The 20,000-nt window shown below is 36.9% G+C and overlaps 1 protein-coding gene across 1 annotated transcript in view; it reads right to left on the bottom strand.

The window, feature by feature from the left end:
- Positions 1–1,865: 1,865 nt before the first annotated feature.
- Slc35d1 (solute carrier family 35 member D1) overlaps positions 1,866–20,000 on the bottom strand; it is a 45,402-nt gene continuing 27,267 nt past the window's right edge. The window contains exon 12 of the mRNA XM_076863744.2: positions 1,866–6,215. Coding sequence (XP_076719859.1) covers positions 6,107–6,215 — 109 coding nt within the window. The 3' untranslated portion in view covers positions 1,866–6,106. The remainder of the gene's footprint in view (positions 6,216–20,000) is intronic.

Here is a 20,000-nt window from a genome sequence, read left to right as displayed (position 1 = left end):
CTCCCTGAACTTTATCTATGAAATGTGGTTGTGACTTGATGGATGGATGGACAAATGGATAAACTTCCCACTCACGCCCTCCCAAACTATGGGTACTTGGCAACTGCCCACCTCTGGTGGGTACATAACATTACCAGCTCTGTTCTGCTCTTCTCAGCAGTGCTTTGTCTAGTGTTCCCCCATAAATTGCTTTACAAGAAACCAGCAAAGGCTAAACGGAAAAAAAAAAAAATGTATCTTTAACAAATTAGAAACAAAAGCCAAACTAGATTTTAAAAGTTGATTGAAATGCATGCCTTTAGAACAATCTCTTCAACAAAAGTGAGTAGATCCACATGCAAAAGCATGAAGTATGACCCCTACTTGACACCACATACAAAACTTAAAATGTGTCCAAGACCTAAACATAAGACCTAAAGTTACAAAAATCTTAGAACAAAACATGAAAAGCTTCATGACACAGGGTTTAGCAATGATTTCTTGGTTATGCTACCAAAAGCACAAAAAGTAGATAAAATGGACTACATCAAAATCTGTGCATCAAAGGATATAATCAACAGTGAAAAGGCAACTTATGGAATGGGAGGCGCTTGCAAATAATATATCTGATTAGGGGTTTAATTGTAGAATAGTTATGGATCTACTACTCAACAAAGAATCAGTCTGATCAAAAAATTGGAAAAGGCTTTGAATAGACATCTCTTCAAAGAAGATATATAAATATCCAACAAACATATCAAAAGATGATCAACATCACTAATCCTCTGGGAGATGCAATCAAAATCATTATGAGATTATCATTTCACACCCATAAGGATCAGTACTGTCTAAAAAGCAGGAAGTAACAAGTGTTAAAATGTGGAGAAGTCAGAACCCTATGCGATTGGTGAGAATGTAAAATGGTTGTTTCTCAAAGAAGTAAAAATAAAATTACTACATGATCCAGCAATTCCAGTTCTAGGAACATATCCAAAAGAACTGAAAGCGGGATCTTGAAAAGATTTTTGAAGACCCATGTTCATAGAAATATTATTCACAATAGCCAAAAGGTAACACAACCCAAGTATCCATCAACAGGTAAACAAAATATGGAATATACATACAATGGAATATTATTCAGTTTTAACAGAGAAGGAAAATTTGACGTGTGCTTTGTGGATAACTCCTAAGTACACTATACTAAGGGAAACAAACCAGTCACAAAAAATACTGTTATATGAGTTCACGTACATATGGTACAGAGTGGTCAAATTCAGAGAAATAGTGTTAGTTATCAAGTCTGGGGAAAGGAGAAAATGGGAAGTTTTTGTTTAATGGATATAGTTTCAGTTTAGCAAGTGAAAAAATTCTGGAGACTAGTTGCACAACAATGTGCATAATACTTAACATTGGTGAACTACACACTTGAAGTGGGTAAGATAGTTTTTAATTGCCTTTATGTGCTCCTCCTTCTGACAGGCCTTAATGTACGTCTGCTCTGTTGAGTCCACCTGTGCCAAAATGATTCTCCTTGCAGAGCATATTTTATTTGAGTTATTAATTAATAAAGCTGCTCAGAGGCCAAGAAACCTGATTATGTAAATGAAATATCCTGAAAGCAGGTTATAATTTCTTCAAATTCACCACAGTTATGTCAAAGACACTGGATATTTGATAATATGTACAATTTTTCAAAGCATTAGTAGGGGGAAAATTATTTTTCCTGTTACTAGTCTCAATCAACTAACTGGATGCTATCCTCTTAAATATGAGTAGACTTCTGGCTCTTGATTATCCTCTGTACACATTTAGAAAGAAATCTTAATACATGTTTTCAGGAAAAAGTATTTATTTGACACCATTACAAAAATATTTAGGTACATAATTTTCATGTTTATGTCACCTGATTTACATAACTCAATCTTCAGTACCTTTTAAAAACACTAAATAAATCAGTCAATAGAATCTATATTGAAAAAATATTATGAAAGGCTAACATTTGTAGACAAAAATCAGTTGATCATCAGCATGAGAAAGAAAATATCTGTGAACAAAATAATTTCTAAAAACAGTTTTCTGAAACAATAAATCTAGCCAGTAGATTTCTTTTTTAAAAGTATTTTTAATTATACACAAAGCTAAAAAACAAAACACACAAACAATAACATCAAAACAAACACCAAAGCATCCTGACACTAAAAACTGGAAGACGGGTTTAGAAAACAGAGGTACGAGCGCCAGGAACACACATATGCCAACAGCTCATGCGTGGGAGCAGAGGCAGCACAGAGTCAGGGGCATTCATTCTGAGAAGGGAAGGAAGACGGTCTGGCCCGTAGAGTTAAGTGACAAACTGAGGAAGTTTTAACTGAATTACCATTATGAAATGTAATGATCTTCCTCTGATATAGAAAATAGCTTTCCTTTTTTGAAATTTACCATCATAATATGAAAGTAACTTCTGTTTTTTTTTAAAAAAAACAGAATCACTGCATCACACAATGGTTACAATTATATCAAGCAGCTATTTAAAAAAGAAAAGACAGTGAACAGAAATAGGTAACTAAACATTCCAAGGTCAGGAAATACATTGTCTAGGCCTCTTTCATTTAAGGAGCACAAATTAAGAACCTTGTTTTGCCTACAATCCCACCATGAAATAGGGACAGTAGCCACATTTTCTATGTGCCTAATAGGTACTAGACATTGCATTAAGTTATTTCATATTTATTATTTCATTTATTATAAATATTTTTCCTCAGGGAGGGAAAAATCAATTACAGCCTTTTTCGTTAGGAGGAAACGGTACTACACAATTATGGGGAAGCAAGAACATTAGCAGCTGAGGAGGAAGAACCCAGGCTATGCACAGAATTCTCAAAGTTGTGTCTTATCTCAAACTTAGAAGACTGATTTGAGTTACAAAAGACCTCTCAGATTAAAAAGCTGCTTTCCTCTATGGGAAGGGCACCATAGTACAGTGACCTGGTAACTGTGCATGCAGCTCTAGTTCACAACTCATTGACTCCTTTTATCTGTTTCCCCTCTCAATTTGGGTCCAGGCCACCACCTTCAGCTAAAGAATTGTATACTCCTTGACAGCGAGACCCATGTCCTATTCATCCATTCCCCCACGCTTAGCAAAATGCTTTATATACAACAGCTGTTCATCAAATATTCACCCACTGAACAAATCCATGATATAAAAAAAAAAAAAGCAAAGGCAGTCCCAAAGCCCTAGGTACTCTTCCAAGCCAATCAAATGTGAAATTCTATTATTTGGGTGAAGAACCTACCTCAGCTTTACTGACTGAAATCTCCCATGGATTTCTGATATGATAAGATTACAGAAAATTTGCCAATGCATTTTTTTTAATCTAAATGCAAGTTGGATGTTACAAACGACTAACTCATAGTTGACAGCCACATGCAGCAATTAAAATTAAGTGACATGGTAGCACTGTGCAGTCTAGACAACCAGGATTATTCTAATCTATGTCACATTTACTACAAGCAGATTGGTCAGAGAATTTCACCTTCATTAATTCAAGGAGAGGAGCCATTAGCTCCTTTCAGAATTCTCAAAATAGTTCATCTGTCTTAGTGGGCAAACTAAGGATTTAACTCTATACTGCCTCTTTTCCTTTCAGATGGGAGTTAATAGATCAAAGCATTTTTGCCCATCAACCTTGGAGCAAAATCCAGACATTCTGAGAGACACCAGATTATCGAGCAAATGTCTACACTGTATTATACCAGAAAACCACAAGCTCCAAAAAGTGGCCAGCCACTCTATTCAATCTCAAATTTATCATGTCACTCTCTCTTATCTTGAAATGGTGGCAATAGCTGAAGGAGGCCTCTCAGAATCAGAACACAGAGCAGAAGCTGTAAGATGCTGTACCTGCTCCTGTCAGTCAGAACGTTCAACACAGACAGGGGCTCTGAGGTATAGTGCATTCCGTGAGCTCTACCTATTCATGATTTTCTCAAATTAACCTGGAAGAGAGACAGACTTCTAAGGGAACCTGATCCTCAAGAAGCGGTTCAATCCCTGGAGGAGTTCTAGTCTTGACATATCCAAAGGGCTTTCTAATAGCAAAGTTACCTCCTTCATGTGGCTGACCGAAGGTACAGAATTATTCAAATTATCTCTAGCTAAGCTATTGCATCCAAGCAAAACTAGGCAGTTACAGGCAACATTCATAGCCTAAACTACACATCAACTGAGATCAGCCTGGAGGTTGAATACCCTGTCACCCTCCCTAATTTGCAAAGTCCATTTCTTTATGACACCAAATTCAGTCAAGCACTTGCCTCTTTGAAAGATTTCAAGCTAACTCAGTTGGCATCCCTGTTTCCTTAGGGAAAGGCAGTTAATCAAATGGAGCATGGTTCAATAGAAAAAAATGTGGAGTTTGATTTATAAACAAGTCACCTATTTTCTCTGATTCCTGTTTGTCTAATTAGTAAAATAGAGATAAATAAGACACAATATTCTTGTACTAGAATTTTTTTAGTTCAGATGATCCTGGAAAAAAGTGAGCCTATGGTCTGGGTTCAATGAAATTTTACAAATAGAAAAAATCAAAATTTTCCTAATTTCCTGTTGAGACACCAAAATACTAATAGTTTTAGGTCAACAGAGCCCAGTAGTTTCCAAATTCAAACAGAAACTAGTGTGTACAGTAGGACAAAGGTACCAGCTTCTGGTACAGACTGCACAACCAGCCTGACAAACACACTCATCTCCAGTCAATGGATGTCTCTGAGCCAAGCCATGGAACTGTGTTTAACACTTCCCCAAGAGGCAATTCAGGCAATGTCCCTTCACAGGTCCTGCCCCAGGATGCAGCACTGGACTTGAGAGAAGCTGGCAAGCTCATTAAGTGAAGCAGCAGACACAGCATCTAGGTGGGTATGTCCCAAGGAGAGATACGATCATGTCATTTAAAAAGGAAGGAACACTGACACTGCCAAAGAAAGGCCCAGTCCTGATAATACAAAAATCCCAACCAGCTTTTCCTCTCAAATCAATCATTCGCAAATGTGGGACCTCATCATACTGATCTGAGAAGTAAAAAGAGAAACCAAACCCAGAGGCGGCAGGCATAGGGAAAGAGGTGGTGATCACCTTGCCCGTCTGCCATCCTTGTAGACAAGGGGTCAGTTTACAAAATGCAGCTTTTCACCTCAATGTCACTTTGCAGCATTTGGACTCACACTGCGTGGGATAGGTAGGGCAGGTGTTTTAACCCCATTTTCACATCTGCAGTTTCTGAGAGCTGAAACAACTTACTCATAGTCCCAAAATCTTCCGAATGATCTAAGAACTAAATTCTCCATCTTACCCTTTAGTCACTATGGCAGGAAGGAGATCTTCCAATTACTTCCCCAAATGGTCTCCAGCACTTAGCACAATGCCTGACACATACACTCAGTACATTGTAGTTGGATGAATGAATGAGTCAAATAGATGAGTAAAGAGTACAATGCCTACTTCCTCCATCCCTTCATTATCTCCATTCTACATAACAGAGAGGGAACAATATTTTAAAGGAATCACTCTGCTCATCCCATCAGTTCTCAGGAAAGTGAACAAGGAAAGCAATACATTCCAAAACACCATGTATTTTTTTTAGTACCAAAGTTGCTATCTTTGGCAAATGTGATATTTATGAAGACAATGCAATCAATAAAAAAATTCAAAGAAATTTCAGATCGGCCACATTTCTGGCAAAAGAAAGATCAAACTACTCCAGACACAGCAATGATTTGAATGATAAGGCTCCAGTAGGAGCACATTATATATGCAGCTCTCAGGGACCCCTGGATATAAAACTATGGAATAAAATATTTTCAAAACACTGATGTTTCACTGTCAGAACAGAAGAAAAATAAATTAAAAAGCCCAGTACATTTTCCAGTTTGATATAAATTAATTCAAACAATATATTTAAAATAGAGTCAATTATAAGTTTCTCTCATAAAATTTCAAAAGGCAGCAATCAATCCTTGGATTGTACAAGTGCAAAAGGAATGGCATTTTCTTGTAATCATCTTGGCATCTGCCAGAGTTCTGAGTTGATCAGAAACTTGGGCACATGCAGTTGGAGCAGTCCTCTGGTCACACTGCTCCTTTCCCCTTCATGTCCAGCTTGTTACTGGCCTCTGACTGTTTGCTCAGCTGCTCTTCAGTGAAAGTGATGTACGAGTACACCAGGCTCCCGGCAATACTGCAAAATAGAAAACCACCATGAGGCAAGGAGGAAGGGGAAAAAAGATGAAGGAAAGAATATTTATAACAGCAAAAAAAAAAAAAAAAAAAGATAAAAAATAAGTGTTCCACAGTGGGAAATTACATAAATTCATATAATCAAACACTATGCCATTAAAATTACCTAAAATAAAAACAGGCAATGACATCTTAAGAGAGAAAGAATTCTATAAAACATTGATCCTATTTTATTTCAATGAGCATGAATATGTGCACAATCTGCATCAGAGCAGAAAGTCTGGAAGGAACACACCAAGAATAGTGGTTACATCTGGATGGTGAAATTAGAGTGATTTTTCTTTTATTCCTGCTAAAACAAGTTCACAGTAGCAAACTTATCACCTTAGCCCTCAGCCTGTGACAGTTCCTGGTACATTGGTCTGTCCATCAGAAGGGTTTACTCTTTGATTTATCTAACCTAGGGCCTTGTATATGCTAGGCAAATGCTCTATCACTGAGCTATACCCCCCCACTCCAGGTTCACTCTTTGAGGACAGTGATTATTCTATAAATTTTCTGTGAGGACCTCAAATCCACTCAGGATCTATAACCTCCTATACCAATCACTAAGCTAAAAGCTAGCAGAAAGAGCCCAAAGATCAGCATTTCCAGCCTGCCCTGTCCTGCTCTTCAATGAGGGCTGTTACCCAGGGTTCTCTTGAATCTCCAGCCAGCTGGGTGTCTGGGCTGGGATCTGCTTTCAGATTTTTCTGCCATGGGTTTGGCCCTCATCTTCTGCCTGACCACAGGCTCATAAACATGCTGCTGATTTGAAAATCATTCTCTTTTCCTCTGAGCTTTGACATCCCAGCCCCAGGCCAGCTACTCACAGTGAGAGAGCCTGTCTCCTGCTCCCACAGGAAGGAAATGAGGCACTGGCATTTTACTGCACATGCTTACATAAAACTATCCATTCTCTGAAAAACGTCAACCAGTCATACACAAAGTCTTCTCCAAGCCAACCTTCCTAATCAGTTTCTCACTGTTTCTCATCTGAGCCTAACAGCACACAGTAAAAAATCAAATAGTTACTAATTATTAAAGTCTATTATGTGTCACGCATTTTACATTCATTCCCTGCTGTTTCAATATTCCTCCAAGGTATAATATCCCTGCAAAGTACCTATTATATAGACGAGGAAACTGAATCCTAGAGCCATAAGAAGCTTGCTCAGCATCACAAACCATCTAATGATGGACCAGAATAAAGCCCAGGTCAATCCTTCTCCACTGCAGTCGCTGCCTACTTGATGGCTCCTATCCATTAATATTGCACTTACTTGTTCTTAATTGTCCTCATCATCCTGTAAACTTCTCAAGGCCTTATTCCTTAAGCTCTACAGAATTTCTTACACAGGACCTGGCACAGTAAGTAATTGTTACTTAAGTGACACAGTAAGTAATTGCTGAACTGAATGTCCTTTATCAGTCAAAAACTGGCCTGGTGGGCCCAATCCTGAGAGTGCCAGTGTTCACAGTGCTTACTCTTTTCCTTCATATGGTAACTTTTTTTTTTTCATTTTATTATTTCCAAATTTCATCTAACTCTTCTGGAAACCATTTGTTTTTCTAGTGTATCAAGTTGGTGATTTGCCTGTCAGTGGGCTGGGACTCAAGGAGATGGCTTACTGAAGTTTTTACCACTAAAGGTAAAAATTCTTGGAGGGCCATACTGGTATCCACATGACAGTCAATTCTCCTTTGCCTCCAAACAAAGAAGAAGGGCTGCTCCTTTATTCCTTCATTCCTTCCCACAATAACCTAAAAATAATACTCTGTTATTTTTTCCTTTCAAGACAATCTTTGATGTTCATATTGAGCCCAATTCACCTGACTAGAAACACTGGGAAATACAGAGCAGAAGAAGACAAAAGAATGCCCTGAAATTTATTCCAGCCCAGTCCTATTCATGCTCCCAGACCCTATTCTAGTAGCACAGTCAGTATAATGAGAAAAAAAAAAAAAACATGGATTCTAGGGTTAGGTCTTAGTTCAAATCCTACTAGCTCTGGGACCCTGGAAAAATTAATCTGAGATTCCATTCCTGTATTAATCTAGTAAGAATGCTATTATCTATCTAGGCTAGTCTGAGGATTAAATAGGATTAAACCCATAAAGAATCTAAACCTACTTCTGACACAGTAAGCAATCAGAAAATAGCATCCTCTTTTTTTCCCACCCTCCCTGCCAGCCCTAACACAGACCAGAGAGGAAATGTATTGTTAACAAAAGATAGTCCATCCCAGCGGCTCCCAGCGGCTCGGGAGGCAGAGGCAGGAATATCATGAGTTCCCTAGCCCCAGAAACTTAGCCAGGCACTTAGCAATTCAGTGAGATCCTGCCTTTAAATAAAATTTTAAAAAGTGCTGGGGATGTGGCTCAGAGGTTAAGCTTCCCTGGGTTCAATTCAACCAAAACAAACAAACAAACAAACAAACAAAAAGATAGTCCATTCAAGCTCTTATTAAACAAATAAATGGCCGGCCGGGGCATGTGGCTCAGTGGTAGAGTGTGTCTGGCACATGCAAGGCCCTGATCTCCAGCACAGCGGGAGGTGTGTGTGTATAGTACAGGGAAGCACAACTATAAACTAAACTAGATGGCTTACAAAGAAATTTGCTTAGCATGATTCTAGAGGCTAGAAAAAACCAACATCAAGGCAAATTCTGTATTTGGTGAGGAACATCTTCCTGGGTCAGATGGTGTCTTCTTACCTTGTCCTTGAATATAGGAAGTGGAGTGGGTCTTTAAGGAATCTCATAAGAGAGCTCCAACTCCATGACCCAATCACCCCAAGGCCTCACTCCTAATACCATCACCTTGAGAGTTACAACTTAAACATGAATTTTGGAGGAACAAACATTCAGTCCATATCAAGGAGACTTGGCAAGATGCAAAAGGAGAGTCACATTGTGCCATATAGTTATTCAAATAACCAGAGCAAAATCAAAGCACAGAACCTACTGGTCCTAACTCTGAAGCTCAAAGAACAAAGAACAGTTGTCTATTCAATTTTCATAAATTCCAACTTGAGGCAACAACAATAGATTTTTTTTTTTTTAGTACCAGGAATTTAACCAAGGAGTGCTTAACCACTGAGCCACATCCCCAACTCTAATTTTTTTGAGACAGGGTCTCACTTAAGTTGCTGAAGCTGGCTTTGAACTTGCGATCTTACTGTCTCTGCCTCCCAAAAGCACTGGGATTACAGGTGTGTGCCACTATGCCCGCAACAAAAGATTTCTTATTTCATCTTTATTCCTGACTTGATTATTACCAAATATTTACATTTACAGAAACAGAAATTCATGAATCACTTGAAGAGGACTAAATACTCATGAATAAGTATATTATGTGTCAAGCAGCAATGAATTAATATTTTGCAACGGAATTTTAAATTGCTCTCCAGTAGCACTGGGGAGAAAGAGATGGAAGAAGAGGCAAAAGAAGATAGGAAAAAACCTAGATATTAGGTGGGGTGGGAACCTGTATCTGAATCGCTACCAAAGTCTAAATCACAATCTTCTACTATTGCCAATTCATTTTCTATTGGCTCCTTAAATATTCACTTCAGTGTTGAGAACTATCAGTAGAATTTATATGTTAGACCTTCTTAAATATTCATTAAATTAAAAAAAACTCAGAACTGATCAACAAGATTTAAAAAAAATGCATGTTAAAAATAAGGTACAATCACTACAAATCTTTTTTGAAATCTAAGCCTTTTTCCACCTGCATAATATTCAAACCACTGACCTATCAAGCTGCTGTGGCAGAAACAGCTGGGAGATGCTTGGAAGAAAAAACACAAAGCTACAATTTCCTATAAACAGGGGTCTAGTCAGAACACTGTGAGTCTGACTGCGTAGTGCCGAGTTGGCTTTATCTGCTCTGAATCTATTAAATATGATGAGTCTACATCATTTATTCTAATCTACTTCTGATCTTTCAAAGCAATGCAAACAGCCTACCTCTTCTAGACTGAGTCATGAAAATACTAGCTTTCAATAATTAAGATGTCTGTTATACAAATAATGTATAGTAAAAATGTCTTCAATGGACCGACCCCATAGCCAGATAACAAGACTCCTGAAGTCCAAGCTTGTCTTCATCTCATCTTAACCACTAACATGCTTGTTAACGTGTCTAGGCAGATGGCTCTGCCTCCTAGATTAAGCCTTGCCTTCTACGTATAAAACATGCCAAGCCACATCAAAATCTAGGAACCAAAAGGTTCGATTCCCGCTATTCTAAGAAACACAATTTCTGCCATATAAATGAAACTGGGTGTCTAGAAATCACCTTCCTACAGTGACCAGGGATCCCATCTCAATGTCCATACAGCATTGTGAGGATCCCCTTCCTATCTTCCTTCTCATCAGCTAAACAAAGCAGAGCTGCGCTCTTCTATCACCATTCAGAGCTTTCAAAACTGAACAGAAACAGAAGTGACACAAAAGTTGAGTAAAAAACATCTAATTATGGACTCTGCTATAAAGCTGTAACATTCTGCAAATTATTTAACTCCTCAGAGCCTTACTTCCTTCATCTGTGAAATGAAGATTATAATAACACTCTTGTAGGCTGGGTACAGTGAGCATGCCTGTAATCCCAGCAGCTCAGGAGACTGAAGGCAGGAGAATTCAAAGCCAGTCTCAGCAACGTGGCGAAGCCCTAAGCAACTTGGCGAGAACAAAAATTAAAAACAAAAGGGGCTGGAGATGCAACTCAGTGTTTAAGTGCCTCTGGGGTCAATCCCTAGTACCAAAAAATAAATAAATAAATAAAAATGAAAAACATTTTTGCAGGACTAACATCAAATTGTTAATATAATTATTAATAGAATTAGTATTTTACTTACTATATAATATGCAATTAATCAGTTAATACATAACTAATGCATTAAATTTTACACTTAAATTATATATGGGACAATAAATCAATTCAAAAGGCATATAGTAGCCATCCAACAGGGGTAAAAGACAAATGCTAGGCCTGGTGCAGTGGCGCACACCTTTTAATCCCAGCAGCTCGGGAGGCTGAGGCAGGAAGATCGCAAATTCAAAGACTGCCTCAGCAACAGTGAGGCGCTAAGCAACTCAGTGAGACCCTGTCTCTAAATAAAATACAAAATAGGAGTATGGATGTGGTCAAGTGCCCCTGAGTTCAATACCCGGTTCCCACCCCCCCCCACAAAAAATGTCAAATGCTAAGATATATCAGGGGCCAACACTACCAAAGGTTAAAAAGAAGATAGAAGTTCTGATATCTGCTGCTTCTCTGTACAGCTTGGCACTCACCCACTCACAACATCAGGGAGGAGTCCCAAATATAACAGGGCCTTCCTGTTTTGGGTCATCCTGACAAGGCCTTAACTGTACTACAAACAGCCAAGCCTCAACCACCTATTATCCACAGTTTATTATTAATAACTCTCAGAATGTCTTCCTATATAGGAGCTCATTCTTCCTGTTAGGAGACATTTGTGGTCTCTCATACTTGGGTGGCAATCTACTTTTACAAAATTACCTTTTGGAAACCAGTCTCAGTCAAGCCACACTGGTATGCCTACTGCCCACCCTACCCCACACCTGCTTTTCCAGCTCCATGCTTTTTTTTGTTCAGCCAGTATTTAAGAAATGGAATACCCATCCTTCTCTTTCCATATCTCTTAATCCTGCCTTCTCATCAAATATCCTTTCTTCTATGACATTTTCAAAGCAGCTTCGTATGATTTTATTTTCTGAGACCACACAATCTGTATTACTGATGCCAGCTATTCTGTGACATTTAATGTGATGATAGTTATGAAAGTTCTTTGGAGAGATTGTACAAAAAGTGGTTACTGCTGTCAATGCCACGTAAGTGCTTAATGTTACCATCAATGCAGTATGATCCCTATATAAATGAAAGTTATTGCCAATTAACATAATTATTCCACATTTCTCCTACTCCTTCAGGGTAATCTCAACATAGTGGCTAAAACTAAGTCAGATGATATCAGTTGTTCAAACTTCTCCAACATCTATCTATCAAAAATCATTTTGTAATGACTAAAAAGGTCCGCCCTAATCTACTAGTCTAACTCATGGTTCTCATGGTCCCATCTCCTTTTACTCATTCCACGCCAGCCACATTAGTCTCCTTGTTTCTAGAATATTCCAGGAACATTCCCACTTCAGGGTCTTTTCACTTACTCTTCCATCCAGAATCAGCATGGTTCATTACCTCAATTCCTTCAGATCTTTACATGAAATCTAGTTTTCTCAGTAGGTGCTCCCCACTCCCAAAAATTTCCTTTACCCACTTCCTCCCTTTATTTTTCTTTATTATTATTTATCTCCAACTAACCAAGCGTATATTTCACTCATTTATCTTTATTTTGTCTCCACCTTTAGAAGGAAAAATTTTAATTTGTTTTTAGTGTAGTGCTATTCTCATTGCCTAAAAGAATGTCTGGTTGTGTGGGAGGCATCTACCAAGCATGTGCTGATAAACAGTGGGTTCCTGGGTAGATTACAAACTCCCAAAATGAAATTCATCTTTGGTTTTGCCATGCACTAAGCAATCACTTCCTTTACCATATGTACAGAATGGGTTCACAGCTGACTTTTACCCTGATTGCCAAGGGAGAGAGAAAGAGCAGTAGTAAGGCAGGAGGTAAGCAAGACTTCAGAAATGTCTGAAATTCAGAGGAGCTATTATAAACCCTCATCTTGTGTCCCCTCTGCTTCTTACTATAGTAGCTCCATGACCTCAGGCAAGTTATTACACCTCTCTGAGCCCCAGTTTCATTCTGATGTGAAGTAGGGGATGAGTTCGTGAAATGAAAAGGGGGCTGTCATATACCAGGTGCTCAACAAAAAGTAATAACTCCCTGTTGTCTTCCCAGGTGCCTAGTAATATCATTTCTATACTAAAATAACTGTTGATCTTTGCACGAACTTTAAAAATAAAAGTGCTTTCATTACAGAAGTCTGGCTAGAATAGGAACCATTCCATCTGCCTAGGAGTTTTTGAAGTTTGCCCAGGAATAAATTTTTTAAAAGCCAAAAAGTTTTGCAAACCCTGTTGTGATGTTTCACAGCCCTTGACAAGGATATTATTTTCTTTATTAACTGGTAAGAGTCGGGCAAATGCTCTCTTTCAGATCAGAACTCTATTAAGGTTCCATGTGTATACACAAGTTCGTGGAAGACTGCACTACAGAAAAGTCAAGGAAAAAAATATGTCTGAATACTTGTTTCTTATCAATTCCTTCTGTTTGGGTGTTTTGGAAGAAGTTTTCTTAGACTTTCAGGAACAGTCCTTTTTTTGCTCTTTCGACATCTTGAGACAAAAGTATTTCCATTATTTTCTTCCTTGCTTCTGTGTTCTTCTTTCTTTACTCTCAAAAACCCATAAATATGGGTGAAAGACCCGCATCAGAACTACAAGAATACATGCTATGTGTTTTCCACATGTAGACAAACTTCCTTCAAATTCTTGAATCTCTTGCAAAAGAACTTCAGACCTCCTGACCACCTAACACACCTCCCTCAGAATATCCTGGGGACTCACTCAAAGAAGCTGAGTGGTAGAACTAAGAAAGACAAGTCTAGCTCAAGCCCCACATTTTAGAGATGGGAAAACTGACATCATGAAAACTGAATCATAGATAGGTAGTGGCAGTATGAGCAATAAAACACAAGATTTTTTTTTTTTTTGCTACATTTCAGTTCAACTCTATTCTGTTATGAACTTTAACATTAACTAAGGAGTTAGCTTTCCTCCCTATCACCTACTCAAAAGTACAAGGTCTTCCAGTGAGAAGACTGGTTAAGTGTTACATCAGCAGCAACTAACTGATGACACAAAACAAATCCTTTTCTATTTCCAAATGAGCAAGCCACTGAGGAAAGAAGAACTTATGAAGAAGCTCTTCAGGAGAAGGCTGAAACCAGAACAGACTATAAGGATGGAATTATTCAAGAAGAAAAGCAGCCTAGCACTAAGAAGCCACACAGACTTCTAAAGAAATAGGCAAAAGAGTCCAAAATGAGAACACTAAGCTCAGTAGCTAGACCAAAGTCCTGGGAAGCAACTCTACAGCTGTATTCTGAGCTGCACCATGTCCCATCCAGAGACTGTGGAGACAGTAAATTGGTTTTTGTTACACAAAAGGTACCTGGTTTAAGAGCACATAACTAATGTGGTTCACATTATGAAGGGATATGAAAATAATATTAATTCATTCATCTATCTACTATTTACTAACAATATTGAGGTTAACAATGAAGACTCAGAAGACTCATGGACAAATCTCTTAACAGCTGGGTAATATAGGGTAAATTTCCTAGTTTCTCTGTGAAATGGAAGTTACAGTACCTATCTCACAGGGCCATTGACAAATTGGGACTTTATCTAAATTCTGTAATTTTGTTTGTCAAAAAAGACTGTTAATGAAAAGCCCCAAACTGGGAAAAAATCTTTGCAAATCATATATTTGATAAAGAATTTGTAACTACAATATACATAGAACTCTAAAAACTTAAGAAGAAAAAATATATACCAAATTTTGGAAATGGGGAAAATATCATTTTACCAAAGAATATATACAGACTGCAAATTAGCACATGAAATGATACTCAGCAACATCAGTCATTAGGGAAATAATTAAAATCATAAAGAGATACCCTTACAGGCCTATTATAATTGTTAAAATTAAAAAACTGAACAACAACAACAACAAAACCCTGCGGATAATCTCAAAGGTCAAGACATGGAGCAGCTGGGACTCTAATACATTGCTGGAGGCTGTGCAAAATGGCCCTGCCACTTGGAAAACAGTTTGGGAATTTCTTATAAAGTTAAACGTATTTACACTACAACCCTGAAATTTTGCTCCTAAGCATTTATCCCATTAAAATTAAACTTATATACACACCTTTCTGAGTAAATGTCTATAGCAACTAACATATAATAGCTAAAAACTGCAAACAGCCCAATGTCTTTCAAATGTTGGAAGGATAAAGTAGAATTTCCATTCAATAGGACAGTACTCAGCAATAAAAATGATACATGCAAAAACATAGATGGAGGGCTGGAACAGTAGCTCAGTGGTAGAGCACTTGGCTCGCACGTTTGAGACCCTGGGTTCTATCCGCAGCACCACATAAAAATAAATAAATAAAAATAAAGTTATTGTGCCCATCTACAACTTTAAAAGAAAAAAAAAAGGAAACTTGTGTGCAGTACACTAGCTAAAAGAGCAATACATGTGAAAGAGTAGCTCAGGAGTTCAAAAGCCAGCTTCAGCAAAAGCTAGGCTCTAAGCAATTCAGTGTGACCATGTCTCTAAATAAAAACAAAAAACAGGACTGGGGATGTGGCTCAGTAGCCAAACATCCCTGAGTTCAATCTCCGGTATTTAAAATTAAAAAAAAAAAAAAAGCTACAAACATCATTTACATAACATTGTGGAAACCATACAGACAGAAAACACCTTCACTGGGATCTCAGGGGAGTGGGAGGGGCTAAATGAAAAAGGGCAAGAGGAGATTTTAGAGGGCAATAGATTGTTATGTTTCTTGATTATGGTGGTGGTTATAGGAGTGTATACATTTGTCAAAACCCAGTACAGTACACTTTTGCTATATTTAATCATACATTATAGCTCAGATCAGGAAAAAAAAAAAAAAAACACCACCACCACTACCCATAACAAAAACCCTCCCTAAATCACAGAATCAACATTGGATTAAGCCTGAAAAGATACTAAGCCTCCTATCTCTAGCACATGAATCATACCAGAGAGGGCTCTTCAAAAACTTTTCTTAAAACAGCAAAAATATTAGGAAGGGTGCAGGGGAGCAAGATATGTCCAAGTGTAATCATAGGTTATTTTAAGAATACAGTTCTATTAGTGATTTTCTTCAAAGCACAGTCTGTCAAGTATTAAGTGACATCATTTTCAAACAAAGTGAAATCTAATAAGAAGCTCCTGTAAATATGGGATTTGTTTGTTTATTTTGGGCACTGAAGATTGAGCCCTGGGGCACTTAACCACTGAACCACATCCACAGCCCCTTTTTGGGGGGGTGAGAGGGATAGGGTCTCACTAAATTACAGAGGCTGGCTTTGAACTTGCAATTCTCCTGTCTCAGCCTCCTGAGTTGTTGAGATTACAAGTGTGCCCCACTATGCCTGGCTGTTAAGTTTGGTTTATATATTAAATATGAAAAAAGTATCTACAATCTCTGATTCTGCTTACTGACTAGTGGAAGAAAACTAAAAGAAAGGTAAGCATGAAGTCACAATTTTCATTTTGAAGAGAAAAAGTGGGGATATATTAGATAATATACTTTCCTTGCCAAAAGCTAATGAACACATTATAATGGAAATATTTAAATAGGAGTCAGGATACCTAAATTAAAATCCCAACTCTGCAAAGAATTTGAGTCCTAATTGGCTGAATAAAGCATATTATATATCTCCATAGCCTTGTAATAAAATGGGGGGATTAAAGAGAGATATGGAACTTTAAAATTTATTACAAATGAAATGTGAAAGCAATTAGAAATTACTAAAAATGTCAAGAATACCATTGACATCATTGTCATATAGTCTAATAAAATGGTACCACTTAAAAAACTTGAACCAAGACTATATAATTAACCAGAACTACCTGTTACAATAACTGTTCCACTAGAACAATTTTCAAGATGTTCCTTTTGATACATATTAGAAGATTCATGTTATAATATTTCAACACATTCAGATACCTAGGAGGTTTTCTTTAAATAACCTGAAATGTGAAAAAAGATAACCTAACTTTTATTTATTTACTTCTTTATTTTATAGCTTTATTGAGATATGATTAATACATTAAAAACCTATATTATTTATTTATTTAATAGTTTTACTGAGGTATGAGTGATACGTAAACGCCTACATCTTTCAATTATTTATTTTTTAGCTTTATATATATATAAAACTTACATACATTTAATGAATACAAATTTATGATATACATACACTTCTGATACTATCACCAAAATCAAGGTAGTGAAAATCTCCATCAGTTCTAAAAGTGCCCTGTGTCCCTTTGCCTTTTTATTTTCTTTTTGTAGTAAGAATACTGAACATGAGATCTTCCCTTTTAATAAAATTTTAAGTGTCCAACACTACATTAATATAGGTGCTACAATGTCAATACATATCTATGATTTATATATTGTGATAACTTCATACCCACTGAACATCTCCTCCTCATTCTCCCTCCTCCCATTTCCTGACAACCATCATCCTATTTTCTGTTTCTGTAAAAACAGTCAAACAAGTGGAGTCATGCATTATTTGTCCTTCCATGACTGACTTATTTCACTGAGCATGATGTCTTTCAGGTCCATCCAGGATAATGGAAATGATAGGATTTTCTTGGTTTAAGGCTGAATACTATTTCATTTCACATTTTTAAAATCTATGTATCAGTGAAAATTTGGGTTGTTTCCATATCTTAGCTACTATGAATAATGCTGGAATGAACACAAGTACAGATTTTTCTATGAGATCCTGATTTCAATTCTTGTGGATGTATGCCCAGGAGTGGAAGTGCTAGGTCATATGGCATTTCTACTTTTAATGTTTTGAGGATCCTCCATACTGTTTTCCATGGCAACTGAACATTTCCACCCATATTCTATGGATTCCAATTTCTCCACACCACTGCTAACACTAGTCTTTTGTTTTTTGATAGTAGCCATTCTTAAAGGTATGAGATGGTATTACACTGTAGTTTTGATCTGTGTTTCTCTGATATTGGTGATGTTAAGCACTTTTTCCTATACCTGCCAGTCATTTGTATGTCTTCTTTGAAGAATGTCTTTGCCCAATTTTTAATCAGGTTATGTTTTTGCTATTGAGTCATGTGGATTTCTTAAGTATTTTGGAAATTAACCCTTTATCAGCTACATGGTTTGCTAAGTCTTTTGTCCCATTCTGTAGGTAGCTTTATCCCTCTGCTGTCCTTTACTGTGCCAAAGCTTTTTCATTTAATGTAGTCCCAATTATCTATTTTTGCCTGTGCTTTTAATGCCAGATCCATGAACTCAAGACCAAGGTCATGAAGTACTGTCCTTATTCTCTTAGGGATTTTACAGTTCCAGGTCTTATGCTTAAGTCTTTTAACCAATTTGAGTTGATTTCTGTATATAGTGAAAGATAAGAGAGTGATTTCATTATTTTGCATGTGGATATCCATTTTGCCAACACCATTTATTGAAAACATTATCTTCTCCCCAATGCATGCTCTTGGCATCTTTGTCAAAAATCAATTGATCACAAATATGTGGGTTAATTTCTGGGTTCTCTATTTTGTTCGCCCCGAAGGCTTTATGCCAGAACTCTATTTATTACATTACTTCAGTATAGTAACAAATTCTGAAATCAGGAAATGTGGTACCTCTATCTTATTCTTTCTCAAGACAGCTTTGGCTGTTCTTGGGTCTTTTGATACTCTGTATGAATTTTAGGACTTTTTTCTATTCTGTAAGAAATGCCATTTGGATTTGATGGGAATAGCACTTAAATCTGTGCACTGCTTTGAGTAGTATGGGCATTTTAACAATATTAAGTCTTGAAGAAAGAATATACAATATCTTTCCAATAGCACATGGGGGGTGGGGGGGGGTCTTTGATTTTTTTTTTATCAATGTACCATAGTTTTCAGTGTGTAATAGATATTTTGCTTTCTTGGTTAAATTTATTTATAAATATTTTATTCTTAATGCTATTATAAATAAAATTGTTTTCTTAATTTCTTTTTCAGATGGTAATATACAGAAATACAATAGTTTTTTATATATTGATACCTAACCTTTCAATCTTATAGGAGATTTGCGTGGCAGAGATCTGAAACAGAAGTTCTTACTTCATTTTGGCCATTATATCATTTATTTCAAGGAAGACAAATAGAAAACCAACTCATCCCTGAGTTGGGTCTATATTTGTGTCACATGATCCTTTAATTCAGATTTTTAAAAATAAAATTCAGGGCACACTCAGAATAAATTCTCCATTTTACCCCATCCTGACCCTTCCTCATATATATTCATGAAATATTAAGACCGATATTAAGGAGTGAATGGGTACTTTACATTTATCATTGTTTCACTCTAACATCTCTAAAGAAATAGTTATTTTCATTCCCAACACATAAGAAAACAAACTCAGAAGGGATAAACAATTTGCTCAAAGTCACAATGCAACTCCAATCAAGGTCTCAAACTCAACCTCTTAAAATATTCATTCTTCAGTTATCTATATACTATACCAATCCTCCTACCAACCCCTGATCCTTCAAATAACAAACGATTTTTCCTCTAAAAGACAGACAACAACAGTGGCAAATACATGTCAGGGAAAGGCCGAAAATGATTTATCAACCTGTTAGTAATATTAGTATTAATTTTCATATTGATTCATCAGGAAGATAGAATAGTTATTATCATTGGTTTACATTTTAAGAACTAAAAGATAAAAGAAGTTAAACAATTTGCTGCATGTTAAAAAGATATTACCTATACTACTAGAGATCCTTACAGTTCCCAAAGTGCTTATTTACCAATCCATCAGAATTCAGAAAGCAATTATTCATTAAGCAACTATCAGGATTCATCCCAGAAGCTTGAAAACCATCAGTGAACAATAAAAGCAGAGATTTCTATCCTCATGGAACTTACATTCTAGCAGGGGAGACAGAAAT

Source organism: Callospermophilus lateralis, chromosome 7, assembly GCF_048772815.1.
Source record: "Callospermophilus lateralis isolate mCalLat2 chromosome 7, mCalLat2.hap1, whole genome shotgun sequence".
Taxonomy (NCBI): domain Eukaryota; kingdom Metazoa; phylum Chordata; class Mammalia; order Rodentia; family Sciuridae; genus Callospermophilus; species Callospermophilus lateralis.
The sequence above is the reverse complement of the archived record's forward strand: the minus strand, read 5'-3'. Positions and strand labels throughout refer to the sequence as shown.